Here is a 17,620-nt window from a genome sequence, read left to right as displayed (position 1 = left end):
AGTAGTGTTAAGATGGAGGGTTAGCAATGGTTACAACAGAGAACAACTCAGAGGTTTAAATTTGTGAAGTCTCAGTTTAGAGTAGTCATTGGTACCATCCCTCAGATAATACTGCATTTTCTGCAACAGCTCCACATGGGACTGGCACCAACCTGGGCACAGGAGAGCCTGGATTCCATGAGCACTGCCTGAAGGGATGATTTCACTTTATTCATCCTAAATGTCTTGGAAAAGCTGCATCCTTTTCCTTCTTGCTTAGATGGATCACTGGGACATTTGAATTAGAGATCAGATTGTATCAGTCTGATGAGGATATTTTTCGTTTAGTGTTTACTTTCAAAGAAGGAAGAAATTTCATGCCTTTCTGTGTGTCAGTAGCTGCAAGTAGTATTTCAGTGTTGGAGGTTGTTTGGGTTGTCTGCTGGCACTGAAAATCCATGTGGAGCAATCTTTTTCCTGAGGCAGATACTCAGCTGTCTATTCTCACATGTTCTGTGTGCACAGTGGTAATGCAGAGATCAAACCAGAACCATATTAACTGATGTTATACTAACAAATTAATATTAGTTGTTACTTGATTTGAGTTCCTATATCCAGTCTCTTGTGGACAAGGGGGAAGTGAGAGACTGGAACAGTATATTATAAGAAAATGGCATAATTTGTAGTGTAGTTATTTGGTTTCCTATACTGTTGCAGACAAAAGTTGTTCTAATTAAAATTAACTGATGAAACATGATGCATCCCAGTAGCTGTACTAGATATGAAGACATTATTAAAACACTGCCTTGCTACAGCTGCAAAGTCATCATACCAGTGACTAGCCAGACTGCAGCAGTGCTGTCTGTATAATGTGCCATCTTTTTCTATAGAGGGAGGTTTTCTGAGCTTTTCCCCAAGTAGGTTCCTTGCTCAACACTCACACTGCACCACTGCAGCGCCCTGGGAACTTCCTTCTCCTTTATTAAATAGGTCAGAATTTTTTGCATATTGCTCTACCTTCAAATGAGTGAAGTTATAATCCCAAAGCAACACGAAGCTGAGAATTAAAGTACATACTTTAATGAGCTGGCCCATTGGCCTGTGGGAAGTGCATCTCCTGGGAGCTGAGTCCAGAGCTGGCAAGAGGAGGCATGGAGAGAGCAAAGCACCTCCCTGGGCGAGAGAACAAAGTGGCTCACGTTGCTCTGAACTGGTTCTTCCCCTGCAGTTTTGATGTTCTGTCCCTTGTACTCCAGCTAGAATAATAAGCAACCCCCAAGGAGGCAAAGCTGGGAGTGATGGAGATATTTCTTCTCCTTGTTGTGTTAAGAAAACCCATCCCTTGTAGTCTTGTGTTGATTTCATAGAAGTGAAGTGCAGATTTTATCCCCAGCTCCACTTATTTTAGGAGCTCAGTGTTTTGTGCATTCCTGAGTACTCACATGAGAGACTGTGACAGAGAATAAATACAGACCCAGGACTTCCTAGTGGATGTGTAAATTTGCTCTTTTTAAGGAAAGAAGTGATAATTTGGTGAATCAAATGCTGTGATTTAGGAAACAGATCCAATGCCTATTTCATCATGCCCCAGACTTTCAGAAAATTGAAAAATTTCACCTGATGTCTGATATTTCTTAAAGATTGAAGAACTGGAGGAACAGTGCAATGAAATAAATAAAGAGAAGGAAAGAAATGCCCAACTGAGTAGACGTCTCCAAGAACTGGAAACAGAACTTCAGGACAAAGAGCTGGTGAGTGTCCTGAACACTGAAGTGGCATTTTCATGTTTGAGTGGGTCTGTCTGCTTCTCTCTTGGGGTGTAGATTTATGGAGTGGCTCACCTACAATCAGAAGCAACCTGGTGTTTCTGGGTTGCCTGCTTCTAGGTTTTCCATGTACAACTCCTTAGCAACAGTTTGATAGAGTTCCTCTGTCTCAGTTTCACGATGTGTTATGTGCTGTGATGGCACAGTTTAATTTGTCAGGGGTTAACAAACATGATACTTTCATGTATACAACACTACTCCCAATAGAAGAGCCAGAGTGGAGAAATTTGTTACCCAGTGCCAGACAGATGTATGCTGAGAACAGATTCATTTGTCAGTCCCCATGCCCAAAATTCCTGTAGACATTAGGACCATCATTAAAAAGACATCATTTACAAAATAACTTGGCATTTGTGTAACAAGTCCTGTTTCTTTTTCTGGATGGCTCATAGACTTCAGCTTTGCTGTTCTATGGTCTCCCTCTGATCTCAGGACTAATGCCAAGAGTGAGAAATTCAGATTCATCTGGAGTACCCCAGTTTATAATTTTTGACATACAGGGTGTTCATTTTTCTAAGGAGGATTATGATGATGGCTTGAAACCCCTGGATAGTGGGGAAAAAAATGGGATCCTCTTTTTTTTCCATTGTTACAGTGGCCAAGTGCTCTGTGCTGGCTGAAGAGAAAAAGCTGTCAGCAGCTCAGTCAAGTTTGCCATGTGCCATTAAAGCATCTCTGCTGGTTCTCTTAAAAGCACTGCTCTTAAGGGATTTTATGGTGGCACAAGGAAATAGTTTAGGGAGATGGATTTTGATGCACTGTTATAAATGTAATGTTTTTCAGCCCTATATTTCAAAGGAAAATGTCATTCTTTCTTCCCCACCTTTCTGTGGCAATAGCATGTATCATAACCCTTATTCTCTGCTAGTGTTTTCCTCAAGATTCACGTTTTTACAGTGCCAAGTGAGCTAGAAAATAGACTGACTTGTAAATATTACATGCCTGTCTTGCATTTACGCTGACAATATGCTAACTTGTTTTAAAAATTCATGCTTACATTAGCAGGTTCTCGATTAGCTCCAAACTACCCATAAGTAATAACCTTTCATGGTCTGGAATTCAAACCCACATGAAGTCTGCTCATGGGCATTGCTGCGTAAGAGAAGCTGTTGATACCCTCTTCATGTAGGAAATGAGGAGAGAGAAACGTAAAGACATGGAAATCAGGACAGACATATCTAGTGAAATATTTATTTCTGTGTATATCTATGTCATATGCCATATGCCACACTCCATATATAGTGTGTATATAAATGTACATACACTGTGTTATACTATATATGGTAAGTATACAGTATAGTAGTTATATATATAGTAAGTGTATATATCGTATTAATATATTTATATTTTGAGATGTGAGCTCTAAACCATTATGTAGATACGGATATATATGGACAGGAGCTCATATCTCAAAACAAAGGGTAAGTTACCCTTTCTTTCCTCTATGTCAGTAGCTGGGACATTGTCTGAATATAGTTACTTTTACATTAGTTAAATTCTTCAGTGCAGTTCACAAAAAATCTGGAGTAAAAAATGTGCTGTCTCCAATACTGAACCCTGTGGAACACCAGTTGTCACTGGACTCCACCTGGACATCAGGCTGTTGACTGCAACTCTTTGAATGTGGCCATCCAGCTGATTCCTTATCCAAGTGATTCATCCATCAAATCCATGTCTCTCTGATGTAGAGACAAGGATGTTGTGTGGGACACTGTCAAGTGCTTTACACAAGTCCAGGTAGTCCAGGGATATACCCCTGCTTACTCTTGAGACCATCACCATGGACAGTTTCTGGAGAAGGATCTTGTACTTTTTCAGGTCAGAGTTTCTCTTGGAGTTGCAAATGTGTTTTTCAGATTCCTCAAACAATCTTTCTGCAAAAATGTATAGCCTTTCTTTGAGTCTTTCCCTACTACCCACATTGATGGTGTTCATTTGTGGTATTCATGTAGTCAAGTTGTCCTAATTTCCAACAGAGACATGGACTCCTATCAAGGCATGTTGCTCTTTTTGTTAACTCCTTTCAGCTAATCTGCTGTATTTAGCTAGTGATGCCAGAACCAAATACAGATTTTTGGGGAGGGGAGTGATTCTCAGAGCTGTACCATGGAGGAGAGCCCATTACAGCTGTGCTCTGTATGATGCCTCTATATATGCAGCTGGTATTGCCATTGGCCTTTCTATTTGCTGTCATATATGATTGAAAATGTACGTGTGATTTGCTCTTTGCTACCATCTATAAATTGCTTATAGCATTACAGTCCTTCAGATTTCTCTGTTATTTAATATATCTTTTGCATAGGTATGTGGTTTAGGTTAAGATTTCATTAATCTAATTAATGGCATTCATGCTAGAGATTGGATTGCATTGTCTGTTTTAGAAATGCAAAGTATAAAATTCAGTGAAAAAATGTATTCAAGTAGAAAATTAGCAATTTTGGAATGCAGACAAGTTATTTTGGTTATTTTCCATCCAAATACTGTGCAGAATACAATAAAATATGCAAAGCCATTTCATCATCTCAAATTTCCATTATGTTTTAAATTGAAACTTGCACTAATATTATTTTTTTCTTTTATGTTTTTAAAGGAACTGGAAGAACTCCGAAAGCAGGGTGAAATTATACCAGAGCTAATGTCAGAATGTGAATCTGTATCTGAACAATTACAGGTACAGTTTAGCAGTGAAATTAATTTTAAAAAAATTGGTACATTTACTTTCTTACTCACAGCTATATGCATTTCTCTGCTCAGACTTCAGTGTTTGAAGGCAAAAGAGCTCCAGTTTGTAAAAGCAAAAAATGCTAATTACATGCAAAATACACCATGCCCTTCCCAGCATAGGAGTAATTAAATAGCTCCGTTTCTTTGCCTTGCTCTTTGCAGAAATTGGTTTGCCTGGGATCATGTTTCATCTATCTCCTGCAGATTCCAGGCTGTCCTGTATCCTGTATTTTCTGCTGCTCTGAGCCGCACCACAGCCTTGTGTGTTGAGCAGCAATCCAAGACCTGGGGCTAATTGCTGCAGTGGCACCAGGGAAGGCTTTTGGGAAAGAAACAGATGAGCATAGCTGCACACCATCAGGAATAAAAGTTCACCTGAGGATGCATTTATGTGCTGTGTCATCCCTTTCCAGCAGCATTTGGCTGTGCACATGTGGCTCCTCTGCTGGGAGGTGCTCGCTTGGAGCCAAGCTCACGGGGTGTGGGAGCCCTGCCCCAGCCAGCAGCTGGACTTTGGGCATCACTTCCTCAAGTCAGGGATTGTTTAAATGCAATGAATTAATACATGAAAGGAGAATAAATATTAACAGTCTCATCAATGAAGAGAAATCCAATCAATAAATCCCATCACTCTGATAACCTAAATGATCTAAAATATTTTAGAAGGCTGCTGAGGAATGCAGATGCTGGAAATGGCTAAAATATGAATTTTGTTTGGTTCAGTGTGGTGGAAGATGTGGTCTGTGGCTTTTGTGAGAATAAGCATGAGCTTACATGCATGAAATAGAGAAGAATACGCAGAATAGTTGAACGAAGTGCAGCAAGGGAAGAGTTACCTGGCTACCCCATTCCTTGCCTGAGTGCTCACACAAAGTGGAACTTTACCAATAAATCTAAAAGTGCTGAAAAAAGCAACTTTATTCCTCAGACAGTATTTTCTAAGCTTGTTTTTCAAGGTTAACCCACCACAGATAATTCTGTATGTAATTGGTGGCACAGTGTCTAATTCTGCAACTATAGCAATGACAGAAATGTATGCACAGTGCGTGAATTAAATCCAGCTGAATTTGAAGATATCAACCAAATGACAAAGTTTGATGCAAAGCATCTTTTCCAGTTAATCTGTGTCCTTTCCTGTATGGGCTTTCTTTCCTTGTAATCGGACTAGCACGTCTGTTGCTTTCAAAGGTGCTTGTGTTAATCAGTTTGCAGAAGTTGAAGCAAACTTGCACAGCCCAGCTGCCATTTGTTGCTTTAAAGTATGAAATGCTGTTCATCCTTCATCTCCATGATTCCTCTTATTGTCCTTTTGTCTTTAAGGCTGCTGAGAAAAAGAACAAAGATCTTGAAGAGAAAGTCAGAACACTAAGGACAGAAGTCGAAGAGAGTAAACACAGGCAGACCAACCTTAAAACTGAATTAAAGAATTTTTTAGATGTACTAGACGGGAAGATAGATGAATTACATGATTTCCGACAAGGACTGTCTAAACTTGGGGTTGACAATTAGATGGCAATAGATCTTTTTTGTAATCTAGGGTCTGGATGTTTGATGTTTTGTTGATCCCAAACATGTGTTTTACGAAATATAACTAGAATGTTCCACTTGTTTGCATTGGTTTTGTACATAGAGGCTGAACATTTGCTGTGGGGGTTTTTTTGGTGGGTTTCTTGTTTTGTTTGTTTATTTACCAAACCAATCATGCTGCTCACTGAATTCTGTTGAGATTAGAAACTTTCTATATTGCTGCTCTGGCTTTGTGGGGTTGGGAACAGGTAGAGGGTTCTGTCTCAGGAATCTGGAACTAGATCTACCTTAAAATGAATATGCAGTTAGTTGTTGCAGGGAAATTTATATCTTTCTTAAGGGCTGTTGCAACCATAGAAACAGAAAACAAGTCTTTTTCCTGTCCAAACTATCAGCACTCTTAGCAACAAAGACTTTTATTCCTTGGAGGAGTAGAGAGATTATCTGGAGCTCCTGCAGTTTGTAAAATGTGCCTGTGGTGAGCTGCAGTCAAGTGAATCACTTCACACAGATACCAGGATCTGTAGGGACCACGTCAATCAGGCCTAATTCATCAAAAAAAAAAAAAAAAATAAACCCCCAAAAAAACCCAAAGTGCAGTGGATTTCAGATAACCTCTGACAGAGGTTACATTTGCTTGCCTGGACCCATACAGCACAAAGTCAATGATGTAGAAATGAGTTTCAGCTCTTGAAGTCATGAGTCTTACCCAGTTGGTGAGGACAGCTTCTCTTGCTTAGCAGCATCACCTCTCTTTAGCCTTCAGTTTTGAACCCATACAGTCCCTTCATTATGCCCACCTGAGTCTGGGGACCAGATATTTATTTTTAAAAGTAATATGTTGCTGGTTTGTACATGACTCATGCCCCTCTGTGCAACTTGATCACTGTTGATTAACTTCTGCAGCAGTGAAGAAGGAGACAATGCATAAAAGCATTATAAGGTAACTTGAAGGTGCTACTCAGAAGCAAGTTTCTGCCCACAAGTCTGTCAGGGCCATGATCACATGAAATAAAAATCCTTTCCTATGATTTCTGCATTCTTTGGCAGTAGGGTGAGAATTAGTCACCAAGTGATAATGTACAAAAAAACCCCCACCCCAACCTGAGATGCAGAAGTGCTGTTGTATTCTTGAACTGGTTATTCAGCAGCTCTAAGGGTGTTTTGAGAAATGCAAGGTCATACCCTGGCCTCCAGTGAGAAGGAAGTTCACTTAATTACAGATAGGAATGTAAAACGGGCCAGAGAGGAGAATCCAGCCCAAGTTTTGCTCTTTCCCTAGGACTTCCTTCAGCTTCTTTCTCTTCTTTTTTCACAACCTGGTTTGTGAGTATTTACATGGGATCTGAATTAATTCAGGAAAGTACTTTTGTTTATGTGATATTATTACTTGCTTCTTGGTTAAGCACCATGTTAGTGCTTTCCAGCAGTGACTGATGTAAAATTGCCATGCTTTTTTTTTAATTTAGGGGCTTTTTTCTTTTTTTGGCACATCTCGATAATTAAAGTGACCTTTGAAAGAAAGATAGGTTATAGATGAAACATGCATTGAATATTTTTTTGCACCTGAATATATAATCCCCATGGTGGGGATAGGGTCTGTCTGCAATTGTCCCTTGAATTTTCTTTTCATCTGTTACATTATCTTCGTTACCTATTTTTCAGACTGGACTCTGAGTATTTTTGCTTTTACTCCTTTTAAACAATGGATGTGAAGCTGGGACCTTTCATAACCATTATGACCATTTAAGTCTCTTTAAAACAAAATTGCTGTAGGCTTTTGATATTTAAAAATAAAAATAAAGATCAGGTACATAACATGTAGGCGTGTGAAAATTAGACTTTGCCAGTGTGGAAGATTCAACAGTTGCATAATGTGGGGGTTAGATCAGACTTCTCAAAATGAAAATGACATCAGAAACTCTGTGTGGTTCTGCACAAGTAGTCTCCGTTTTTAGTCTCCTTATCTGATAGAAAGTCGGATATACACCAGCATTTATCAGGCAGCTCATCCTGCTTCTCCTCTCCTCCCATGCTGGTTTTGGTCCCTGCATCAGCTGGGAATCACAGCATAACACAACTAAGAGCTGCAAGAAGTACTGGCAGTCAGAGCCCTACTCCTCGCAGTGGTTCATTGCCTTTGTATGAAGGACTCCACTCTATCTTCTTTTTCCTGTTGAGTAATCTTAGGGCTCCCCTCTTTGTTTTAATATAGCCTATATTTTTTAGCATGTTAGATTCCAGGTAAAAGGATGCAAAAGACTCTGTGAACAAATTATTTTATTGGGGTTAATCCAGATCTTTTTTCCCACTTTAGTCAGGTCTATCTCAGATCCAGTTCATTAGGAATGTATTAAGCCACTCTTAAATTGCAAGAGAAGTGTTTCCATGGAATTGCATTGATTTAACAGATGGAGTTTAATGCTGGTACATTAAACCAGTGCATAGCTCTGACACAGGCAGTTATTTCTGGGTGCTTTGTGCCCACCAGAGGAGTGATGAGGGTGTTCTTAGAGAAATCCCTGCCCTGTCTCTTCTAGTCTTGTCCCAAATGTATGTATTTGCTCATTATCTTCTATTGCTCTGATGTTGAGTTGTTAGGGATGCCTGTACACAGCTCTATGCTGTGGGAAACTCTATCCTTTAAGAATCCAAGGTCTTGCTATAATTGCCTTCTTACTTTTTCCTTCCCAGCAACAGCAAGTTGAGAGCTTCTATGTATAATCACTTAAAAACTTCCCCAAACTCCATCTCTTTTAGCCTTTCTCTGTCTTTCATTGTATTTTTCCTCTTCAAAAGCCAAAAGTGTACTAGGAAGAGGCAGTGCATGCTCTCAGGAATGTTTGGGCACCAGCTGCAGCTGCCCTCTCTGGCCTGGCCCCATTCCTGCCCCAGGACTGGCATCCCATGCTGCTGCTGGGCAGGGACCATCGGTGTCACACACTGCTTATTCCTTGACGCGCTGTGATGGCCCAGCAATAACCCATGTGCCAAATCATGAGCCTCACACTGCTCCTCAGAAACTCGTCCATGCATTGAAATGCCTCTTCCCTCCAGGTGGGAGCATCAGGGCAGCCAGCCTTCCCCACCAAAATGCAGGCACCATCCTATGGATGCATTTAATCCACCTTTTGTGCACAGTTGGAACTCAGCCTGTTCCTGTGGGCGCCCTGAGTTCAGTTGGCAGACACCTGCTGAGGATGGCCCCAAATGCTGCTGGGGCAAAGAAATGCTCACCCCTGTCCCAGAGAGGGTCTGCAGACTTTGGTTTTGTTATACAGTGCTGGGCAAATCCTTATTTCCAAATGCCATCAGCAATGTGTTGGTCAGTGCTCCAATTCCATCCAACCTGACTGGAGGTGTCTTTATACGAGGCTGAGTCTCACCTTGGGCCACCCTGAGTTCCCTTTCTGGACACAGGTTTCTCCCTCTAAGTGGTTGATGGCAGGATCTCTCCTACCTCACTTACACAGTCTTTTTTTAACAAAGGTCTTGTGCTTGGCACTTCTTGTGCTGAGTTCTGTTGGCTGCACCACCACAGATCCTGCCACACTGGGGCTTTAGGAAGAAAAATCTGTGCTGGCCTCTTGTGACACCAGGGCAGAGAGTGTCTTACTGTTCTCTGGGCTGTGTCGCTTCTTTTAGCTGGTGTTAGAGCTGCTGAATAATGGTGGGGTTTGAATGTTTTTTGGTGGCCAAAATGAGAAATAAACAGGGCTACTTCATATTAGCACAAAACCAAAAAATATTCAGTGAAATAAAAATACATGAATTGTTTTCAGTTGTTTCATATCTAATATTCCATTGGGTATGTTACATCACATTTTGGAAAATTACCTTAGTCTCATTAGAAATAAATTATTTCAAAATGAAAAACTGAAACATTGTTTCACACCTCAAAATAAAGTAGGCTAACCTTTTTCTTTTTTACTATTTGGCTGAATCTTTATTTGCCAATTTTGACTCAACTTCACAAGTAGTTTTGTTTGGCCTAAAAATGTATTTTCAGCAAAAGCAGTACTTTACAGTGTTCTATCTACATCTAATTGGTGTCTCCTTTGCTAAGTGAGCTCACTGGAAGAAAACTGTCTTTCCTGTAAGGAATTCCATGCCACCTCTCCCTTTCTGTATCCTAGTATTCAAAAGATTCACGTTTTAAAAACAGTTTTATGCTGGGTGCATCTGTGCCCAGAAAACAAATGTTCTTTAAACAATGTCTTTTTTCTGGACAAACACCTGATTTTATTTTGTCTGAACAATTTAGAGAGAACATTTTTTTAAAGCTACCCAGTAAATTAAGGTGAGTGGGAAGGGTTTCTGCTGTTCTGCCTGTTGTCACTGCCATTGCTTTCCAAGGGTACCAGCCAAAGCATTTGTGGTGCTGAGGCAGGTGCTCACCTGCCTTTGTTTGTTGGGTGGCTTGTTGGGCACAGGAAGCCTAAATTGTCCTTAGGCTTCTGCACTCTTCTCTATGCTGTTCAATTTTTTTCCCAAGTGTTTATTTTCTCCCTTATTAATTTTTTGCCACCTTTGGTGGCTTCATAAGTAACAGAAGGAAAATTCTCTGTTACTGCCACCACCTTGCAGTGGTGGGAGTTTCTCAGCTACAAGACCATGCTCTTCCTTAGGCTCTTCCAAAGCGTTATCTCTGCAAAACCCTTCGAAGCATCAGTGGCTTGTAAAGAATATAGTGTTGTCTTCCTGAGCCTGTGGATTAACAAAAATAAAACTGCTATAAGGGTGAAACACCTCACTTAGCTTAGTGTGTGACCAATGCTGAACCCGAAGGGAAGGGGTGTAAGGAAAGCTCAGCAGCAGCAGCTAATTTTGATGATTGTTTCAGCAGAGGCTTTGGTGAAAGGTGCTCTACCCACAAGCTGTGGATAGGCCAAAGGTCTGGATGGCCACACTGATCCATCAGCTCACCCACCTTTGTTCAGGCACTTCTGGACTTGTCAAGCCTGTAATTATCAAAAAGTCCTCAGCATATCACACAGGTGGTGATGTGAGGGGTGGAAGGCGAATGTCCTCACACACAGAGCTGAGCAGTGTGAGAGTGTTTCAGCACTGGTTATGATCACACAGTTGCAGTCAAAAATAGAAAAAGCTGTTGCTGTCCTACAGGGCCTCAGCAGTACCAGGGACCTTGCATAAGGGCAGGTTCAGCTTTTGACGGGGGCTGAAAGGCAGCAAGGACTCCATGGCTGGGCTGGCAGGGTCTGGTTGTGGACACAATTTAGCAATGGTAAGACACAGAGCTACCCTAAGGTAATTTTTCTTTCCATAGATCGTGTTCAACAAGCACCTGTGCGTCAGGCAAAGCAATATGTAGCCACAGGATGTTTAATCCAGACACACCACCAGTGGGAGAGCCCCATCTGGCTTACACAGCCTGGCCAGGGATGTTGTGCCTGGAGTCCTGTGCCCTGGGAGCTTGACAGTGTTTTAGGCTCGCTATTAGAATGTAAACTTGACAGTTACATGAAGTTTGCACGTCTTAAATACCATTCTCTGTGGTAAATAATAAGGTACCTGAAGTGAAATAGAGTGAGGAGGTGAATGATAAATATGACAAAGGTGCTTCCCAAATGAGGGCTCTCCTGCAGGCTGTGGACAGAGCTGATCCTGGCCAGGAGGGCTTTGCTTGTGTCCCTGGAGGATTTTGGATGTCCAACCTGTTTGATTTTCTACTGTGTATTGTCTTAGCTCTTCTTTTTTTTCTTTTTTCTTTTTTCTTTTTTTTTTAAACAGGTAGCATGAACATACAGTCTTCAGATGAAGGTGCCTATACCTCCAAAAATTTTATATGCACATTTTGAAATTTAGTTCATTTAGTAACTAATATTAATGGTACACACATGAAAGGCACTTGAGAAAAATCTGTTTGCTGGTGTATTTTTGTTTGGGTTGGATTTGTTTGGGTTTTTTTTAACACTGGTCAGCAATAATTATTTTAGCCATATACTAAAGCTAAAAGAACCGATATGTAAGATTTGTGAAATAAGTTTCTAAGTTTGCAGTGTGCTGATTAACTTTGATATGTGATGAGGGAGCTATGCTCAATAAAAGAGTATTTTGCAGCATTTAGATGTTTTCATTTAATTGCCTAATAGTGATCATGAACATAATATTCTATAAAGCTCATCATGAATGGCAAACAAAGCACATCATTTTTAACATGCTATATCCCTTGTAGTTGAAAGTTCTGAGAGTGTTTTAGTGTGGTCTGCTATACCAAAATATTTAGATTATTATGAGATTTTAGTACTAAAGATAAACATACACCCTGTTTTTACTGTTTCAAGTAAAGTTTAGTGAATGACTGACAATTTGTTGGTATACAACTGTGGGAAAACACTGCAGTGCTCTAAATGTATCTTTTTATTTGGGTTTATTATATTTAGTATATGGTTTAATGAAAACTGAAGTGTTTACTACAGTTGGATCATCATAAAAGCATCTCTTACCTCATCATTTTGTCTGCTGTAAAAAAGTACTTTCCTCTTTTTTTTTCTTTTTTCAAATTGACCATAGACAGTCAATGTTAACATTTAGACTCCTAGTAGCAGTAAATGCTGGGTTTTATATCTCTAAAAGGAAAACTTGATTTTTTTCTTTATGAACTTATTATATAACTTTGTGATTTTTATCTGATTTTATTGTAACATAAAGTTGTTTTATGTAAAAATATATAGTTTAAGTAAAATCTCTTGTCTCGCTGTCTTCATTGACTTCAGAAAACCAACATCCTTGTGGCTGCAAGTCTGAACTCAAGTGAATGCTGTCCTTTGATAAGAAGAATGTGATTTTGATCTATACATACGGTATCAAGCCTTGGTAATCTTAAAAACTCTTTTTTCAGAAGGTGGAGCTTTAAAATGTTTGTCTTGTTTCCCTTTATTCTGTTAGTCCACTCAGAGGGAGGTTCAGGATTAGGGTGATACTTACATACCTAAACTGAAAAAGTAGAATCTATAAATATTTGACCATGAAATTTTGGATTTACTGCATGCTGAGAGAGGCCTTTAGTTAGGAGGCAGCTTTTTGGCATCCTGTTTGGGGCATACTCAGGACTGAAAACACTCTTGTGATTCCTGGTGCCAGCTGGAGCTGGTATTTTCTCTGAAGAAACTACCTAGGACTCAGAAGTAACCCTCTGCACTGAAATGAGGGATGTTTTGACACGAATTTCCTGCATCAGCATATAGCAGTTAATAAAAGCCTCTCAGATGAGACTGTTTCCAAAAGTCCCTGCTGATGTCCAGTGACACAGTCCACACTCAACAGCACATTCCTGGTAGGGGAAAACGCTGAAGTCCATCCACAGACAGTGCACAGTGATGCTCTCAGCACTGTCGTATTTGTTGTACGGAAGCAAGGTTTACACCAGACCAGGCTTTCTCAAAGGGAATAAGGAGGTTTGAAGACTTAAATGGCTGTGGCTCATTGTGCCTTTGTTACTCTGGGCTACAAGGCTGCAAGTGTCAACTTTGGGGTGAGCGAGAAACTCGTCTGCCCCTGACCTTTTGTCAGAGCTTTTCTACCTGGAGCCGTCAATAACTCTGACAAGCAGTTCAGTAAATTCTGGCAATCCCTGAATAACCAGCAGCTACAAAACCAGCTTACATGTGTTGTAGTAAAATTCAAGTAACGGTCTCTAATTCTTGGCAAACACCATCCCCCCCATTTATCTATTTGGATTTGCATAATTATAAATGTTAGTATAACACCTGTGTGTGCACCTCATCACCTACAGTTATCAGGAGCGAGCATCATTCTGTTCCTAGGAAGCTCTGGTCCCACAGTACACATTTCCATTCATCCACATGGGCACCGTGCCGTGCATGGGGCAGTGCCTCCTGTCACTGTTCGGTACAGGCACACCTGGCATTTCTGTAGGCTATTCATCTCATTAGATCCTGGATGCATTTTTAGCATCAAGGAAGTCTCTGGTCTGTGTGAAAGGCTGTTCCTTGCCAGTTGTTTGTAATGCAGGTGACCAATGGTTCCAAAAGAAACAGCCTGGTCTGGGAGCCGTGGTGAGCGCTGCTGCCAGCAGGGATATCTGCTGCTGCTGTCTGTGATCCCTCAATTTTCACATTCGACTGGATCCTATCAGAGAGCTCATGAGCCTCCTCAATGGATGTGCCCTTCTGCAGTTACCCATTAAAAAGCACTTTAACCTGGCTCTGGGCTGCTGAGCTGTGATGTGCCACCTCGAGATGTCTGACAAAAACATGAGGTGAATTTCAAATGGAATGTTTGACTCCTAAGTAGATGAGCGACTTAATAATACGTATTCCTTTTAGCTACCTTGAGTTCCTTCAATAGCGTAGCAAAATCTAGGCCATAACTTAGTTCCTTTTGGAGGAAAAAACCCACCATGGCACCCTGGGGGTGGCCTGTATAAAGACAGTACAGTGGATGAGATCCCTGAGCAGGATCAGGCTTGCTCTCTCTGTAACACATGCAGCATGTAGCTGGTGACAAGGCTGAACTTACATAAAATACAACATTATTTTGTCCCACACACTTTTAATATTCAGTGCTTTTCATCTAAAGGCATGTCTGCACCAACAAGGGAAGAAAGGAAGATGTGTTAATTATATATTATTAACTGTCTCCCCACTTCCTAGAAGACTTGAGCATTTGTTCACAAATCCACTGCATACATTTTCTTTCATTTCTTTTTTTCCCCTAAAAAAATAGCCAAAATCTTGTAAAGTATTTTAATTATTTACAACATTAAATATCCTTTACATAATCAGCGTTGCTAACCAGAGCAGAACAGCAGCATCAGTGAGCCTAATACATAATAGGCTAACCTTCTCCTGAGAATGACTGAAATGTTAATGTTAGATAAAAAATGCAGCAGTGGCAGCTGAAGAAGCAAAGCCAGGTGATGGCTGGAGCTCAGCCTCTGACCTGCAGCGGTGGTGCAGCCCTGCTTTGGTCACCGAGCCCACTGGAGCAAAGTCCAACCATCCTTCAAAAGCAGAAAAAAACACCCTGCCAGGTGCACTGCCAGGTTTGATTTCAGCGAGCAATGCTAAAAATGGCCCTCCAAAGGCTCGTGAAGCAGCTCTGTGAGGGCTGTGCCAGTGCCCTGGGACAGGGCTTTCCACTTTATCATTAACAGGCGTCGGGGCAGCACTGCCACAGAACTGTCTCAGACTGGGCAGATCTGAGACACGGTGAATTTTAAAAGCATAGCTAATCTTTACAAGGCAAACATTCCAATCTTATTGCAAGAATGCATTGCTGGGATCATGTAACAGATCACTGCAGCCAAGTGGTACTTAATTATGACCTCTGCCTTTGAATATTTCAAACACAGATCTCCATGCTATGAAATTCCCTCTGGGTTTTAACAATTTTCTTGAATATTGAATATATTTTGATAACTTTTCAAAACTGTTAGATCTTCTCAGAAGCACTGTCTGAAATTAAATGATCTCTAGATGGAAAACTAGGCATTGAAAATCAGAGTTATTTGTGTGCCAAATGGGGCCCAGCTTCTGATTTTGTGGCTGTACCCCAATTGTACAGGCACAGTAGGCACATCTTACTGAACCAATCGTGCTCTAGCAGAGCTTTTGGGACCTGCTGTTCTTCACTGTAAAATGGACCTCTTCATAAATACACACCCTCCTGTGTTTGTGTGCAGCAGTAGTTGTTATCCAGGATCCCAGAGCTAAATCCTATGCAGCTTTCCAGGGCTATACTTGCACACATGGTTGGATGCTGCAGTCAGAGTGAGGGCTTAAATACCCTGAACAACATTTCTTGACAACGGTTTGCATTTAATTAATCAAGTTTATGAGCAGATACATCTATTGGCATGTGAAGCAGGTTGATTTCAGTATTTTTGTTTTCCTTTCATGTCCTCTCCATTCATTAGTACTGGCAGTCTATGAAAAACAAATCTGTGGCTGCTGTAATCAAGAGAGATTGAGCTCTTGGCTCTTGCTTTTCTCCTGACTTTTCATCATTGAATATGATTTGTTGCATATGCCCTGGATTGTACTTAATGTATGCTGGCTGGAGGGAATTCAGACATTCAGGGAATTATAAATAACACCAGCACTGAACCTTTTTGCATTATCATGTCACATTGAAACGTATCAGTTTTCAAAGCTATTTACTTTTAGGCTTTTGCTATTTATTTTGTTGCTACCATTAGCCATGGCTTTCATTTTTCTCTGGATGCAGGTTTGTACCATTCATTAGCCTGAAGATGAATGTCACAAAACAGGATGCTGGAGTTCCCTGAAGAACAAAGAACCCAGGAAAGAAGCAAAGTATTTATGCCTTTCAAATCCTGCTTATCTATAGCAGTGTTGGGTGCATTTATAAAGATAATCCCTGACTCTGAAACCTGAGAAATTGCAGTGATTCACTCTCTCCTTAATGCTGTGGAGGTCCCATGGTCACCAGCACAGTCGTTTCAGTGGGAAGAGAATGGCTTTAGGTCAAGAATGAGAGACACAGGGATGTACAAAAATATGAAGGGGAAGGGGCAGAGCTATGCTGCAGCCTAGCTCTTCTACATCAAGGTGTGTAGCATCTGATAGGTTTTTTGATTCAGATAAAAGATGACCAGAGCCTAATGTCCAAGTCCCTCCCTAAGATGAGATGCAGCATGCCTTGACAATCCACAGCTTCAGCTGCCCTACTTTGTATCTTCTAACTGTGTACTGGAAATAGCAGGTGAAACCTCCAACTTGCAAAGGTTTTTGAACAAACTCTGGGCAATTTTCTTTAGCTATGATTGTTGTAATGGATTTGATTTTTTTATACTTTCTGGATCAACCAACATTGCTGGTCATACTTAGTTCTTCTTTGGAAAAGAAATTTAATGGATGGGCTATTACTGATTTACAACACCTTGTTTCTGCTTGTGTGATAAATACATATAAAACCCAACACCAGTACTGATGGCAGTGTATGAACAGGAACTGAGAAGCACAGTGTTGCAGTAAATAAATTTGAACTCCTCTTGTTGTGCAAACTGGCACATTTTGTGCAAATTCTGGAGCAGTGCTGGCATGGCTCATCCCAAGGCATTCTTTGGGTCACACCAGGTGACTGCAATGGAGCCCAGCAGGCTCAGCAGAGTTGCGTCAAGGGAAAACAATGCTTGTCTCTAGTTGCCTTCTTCACCTCTGGTCCAGATGTCTCCTTGCCCAATTTAAGCTAATTACAGTTTTACAGATGACTGCAGCCCTGCTTGACTTCTGTTCACATTACCATGGGGAATACTGCTGCTGTTCCTGGAGTCATCCCACAGGGATGGATGCTGGTCCACAGAGCCAGTCCCATTTCTGACACCAGGTATGGCCTGGGGAGCCCCTGCCCTTGAGGGAGCAGGCAGCTGCCTCATGTGTGGGCAGAGGCACCAGTGCTCACTGGTAAGCAACACCAGGAAGGAACAGAGGGGTCACACGCACAGCACAGGCCGTGTCTCCTCTTTGTGCAGCCCTTTTCCCTTTTCCCTACTTCACGGAGCATTCACACATGGGAAGTGCTCCTTTTGGCAGAGCAGACAGGATGCATTGCTGCCT

At 41.1% G+C, this 17,620-nt stretch overlaps 1 protein-coding gene across 4 annotated transcripts in view; it reads left to right on the top strand.

The window, feature by feature from the left end:
* The window catches only part of HOMER2 (homer scaffold protein 2), a 63,099-nt gene extending 50,960 nt beyond the window's left edge, over positions 1-12,139 (top strand). For all 4 annotated transcript variants that reach the window (XM_051796636.1, XM_051796634.1, XM_051796635.1 and 1 more), the window contains 3 exons: positions 1,620-1,730; positions 4,396-4,476; positions 5,850-12,139. In XM_051796636.1, the coding sequence (XP_051652596.1) occupies positions 1,620-1,730; positions 4,396-4,476; positions 5,850-6,038 (381 nt within the window). In that variant the 3' untranslated portion in view covers positions 6,039-12,139. The remainder of the gene's footprint in view (positions 1-1,619; positions 1,731-4,395; positions 4,477-5,849) is intronic.
* Positions 12,140-17,620: the final 5,481 nt, after the last annotated feature.

This window comes from Manacus candei, unplaced genomic scaffold, assembly GCF_025592945.1.
Source record: "Manacus candei isolate 608988 ecotype Guabito, Panama unplaced genomic scaffold, ASM2559294v1 h1tg000046l, whole genome shotgun sequence".
In the NCBI taxonomy this organism is placed as follows: Eukaryota; Metazoa; Chordata; class Aves; order Passeriformes; family Pipridae; genus Manacus; species Manacus candei.
The sequence above is the reverse complement of the archived record's forward strand: the minus strand, read 5'-3'. Positions and strand labels throughout refer to the sequence as shown.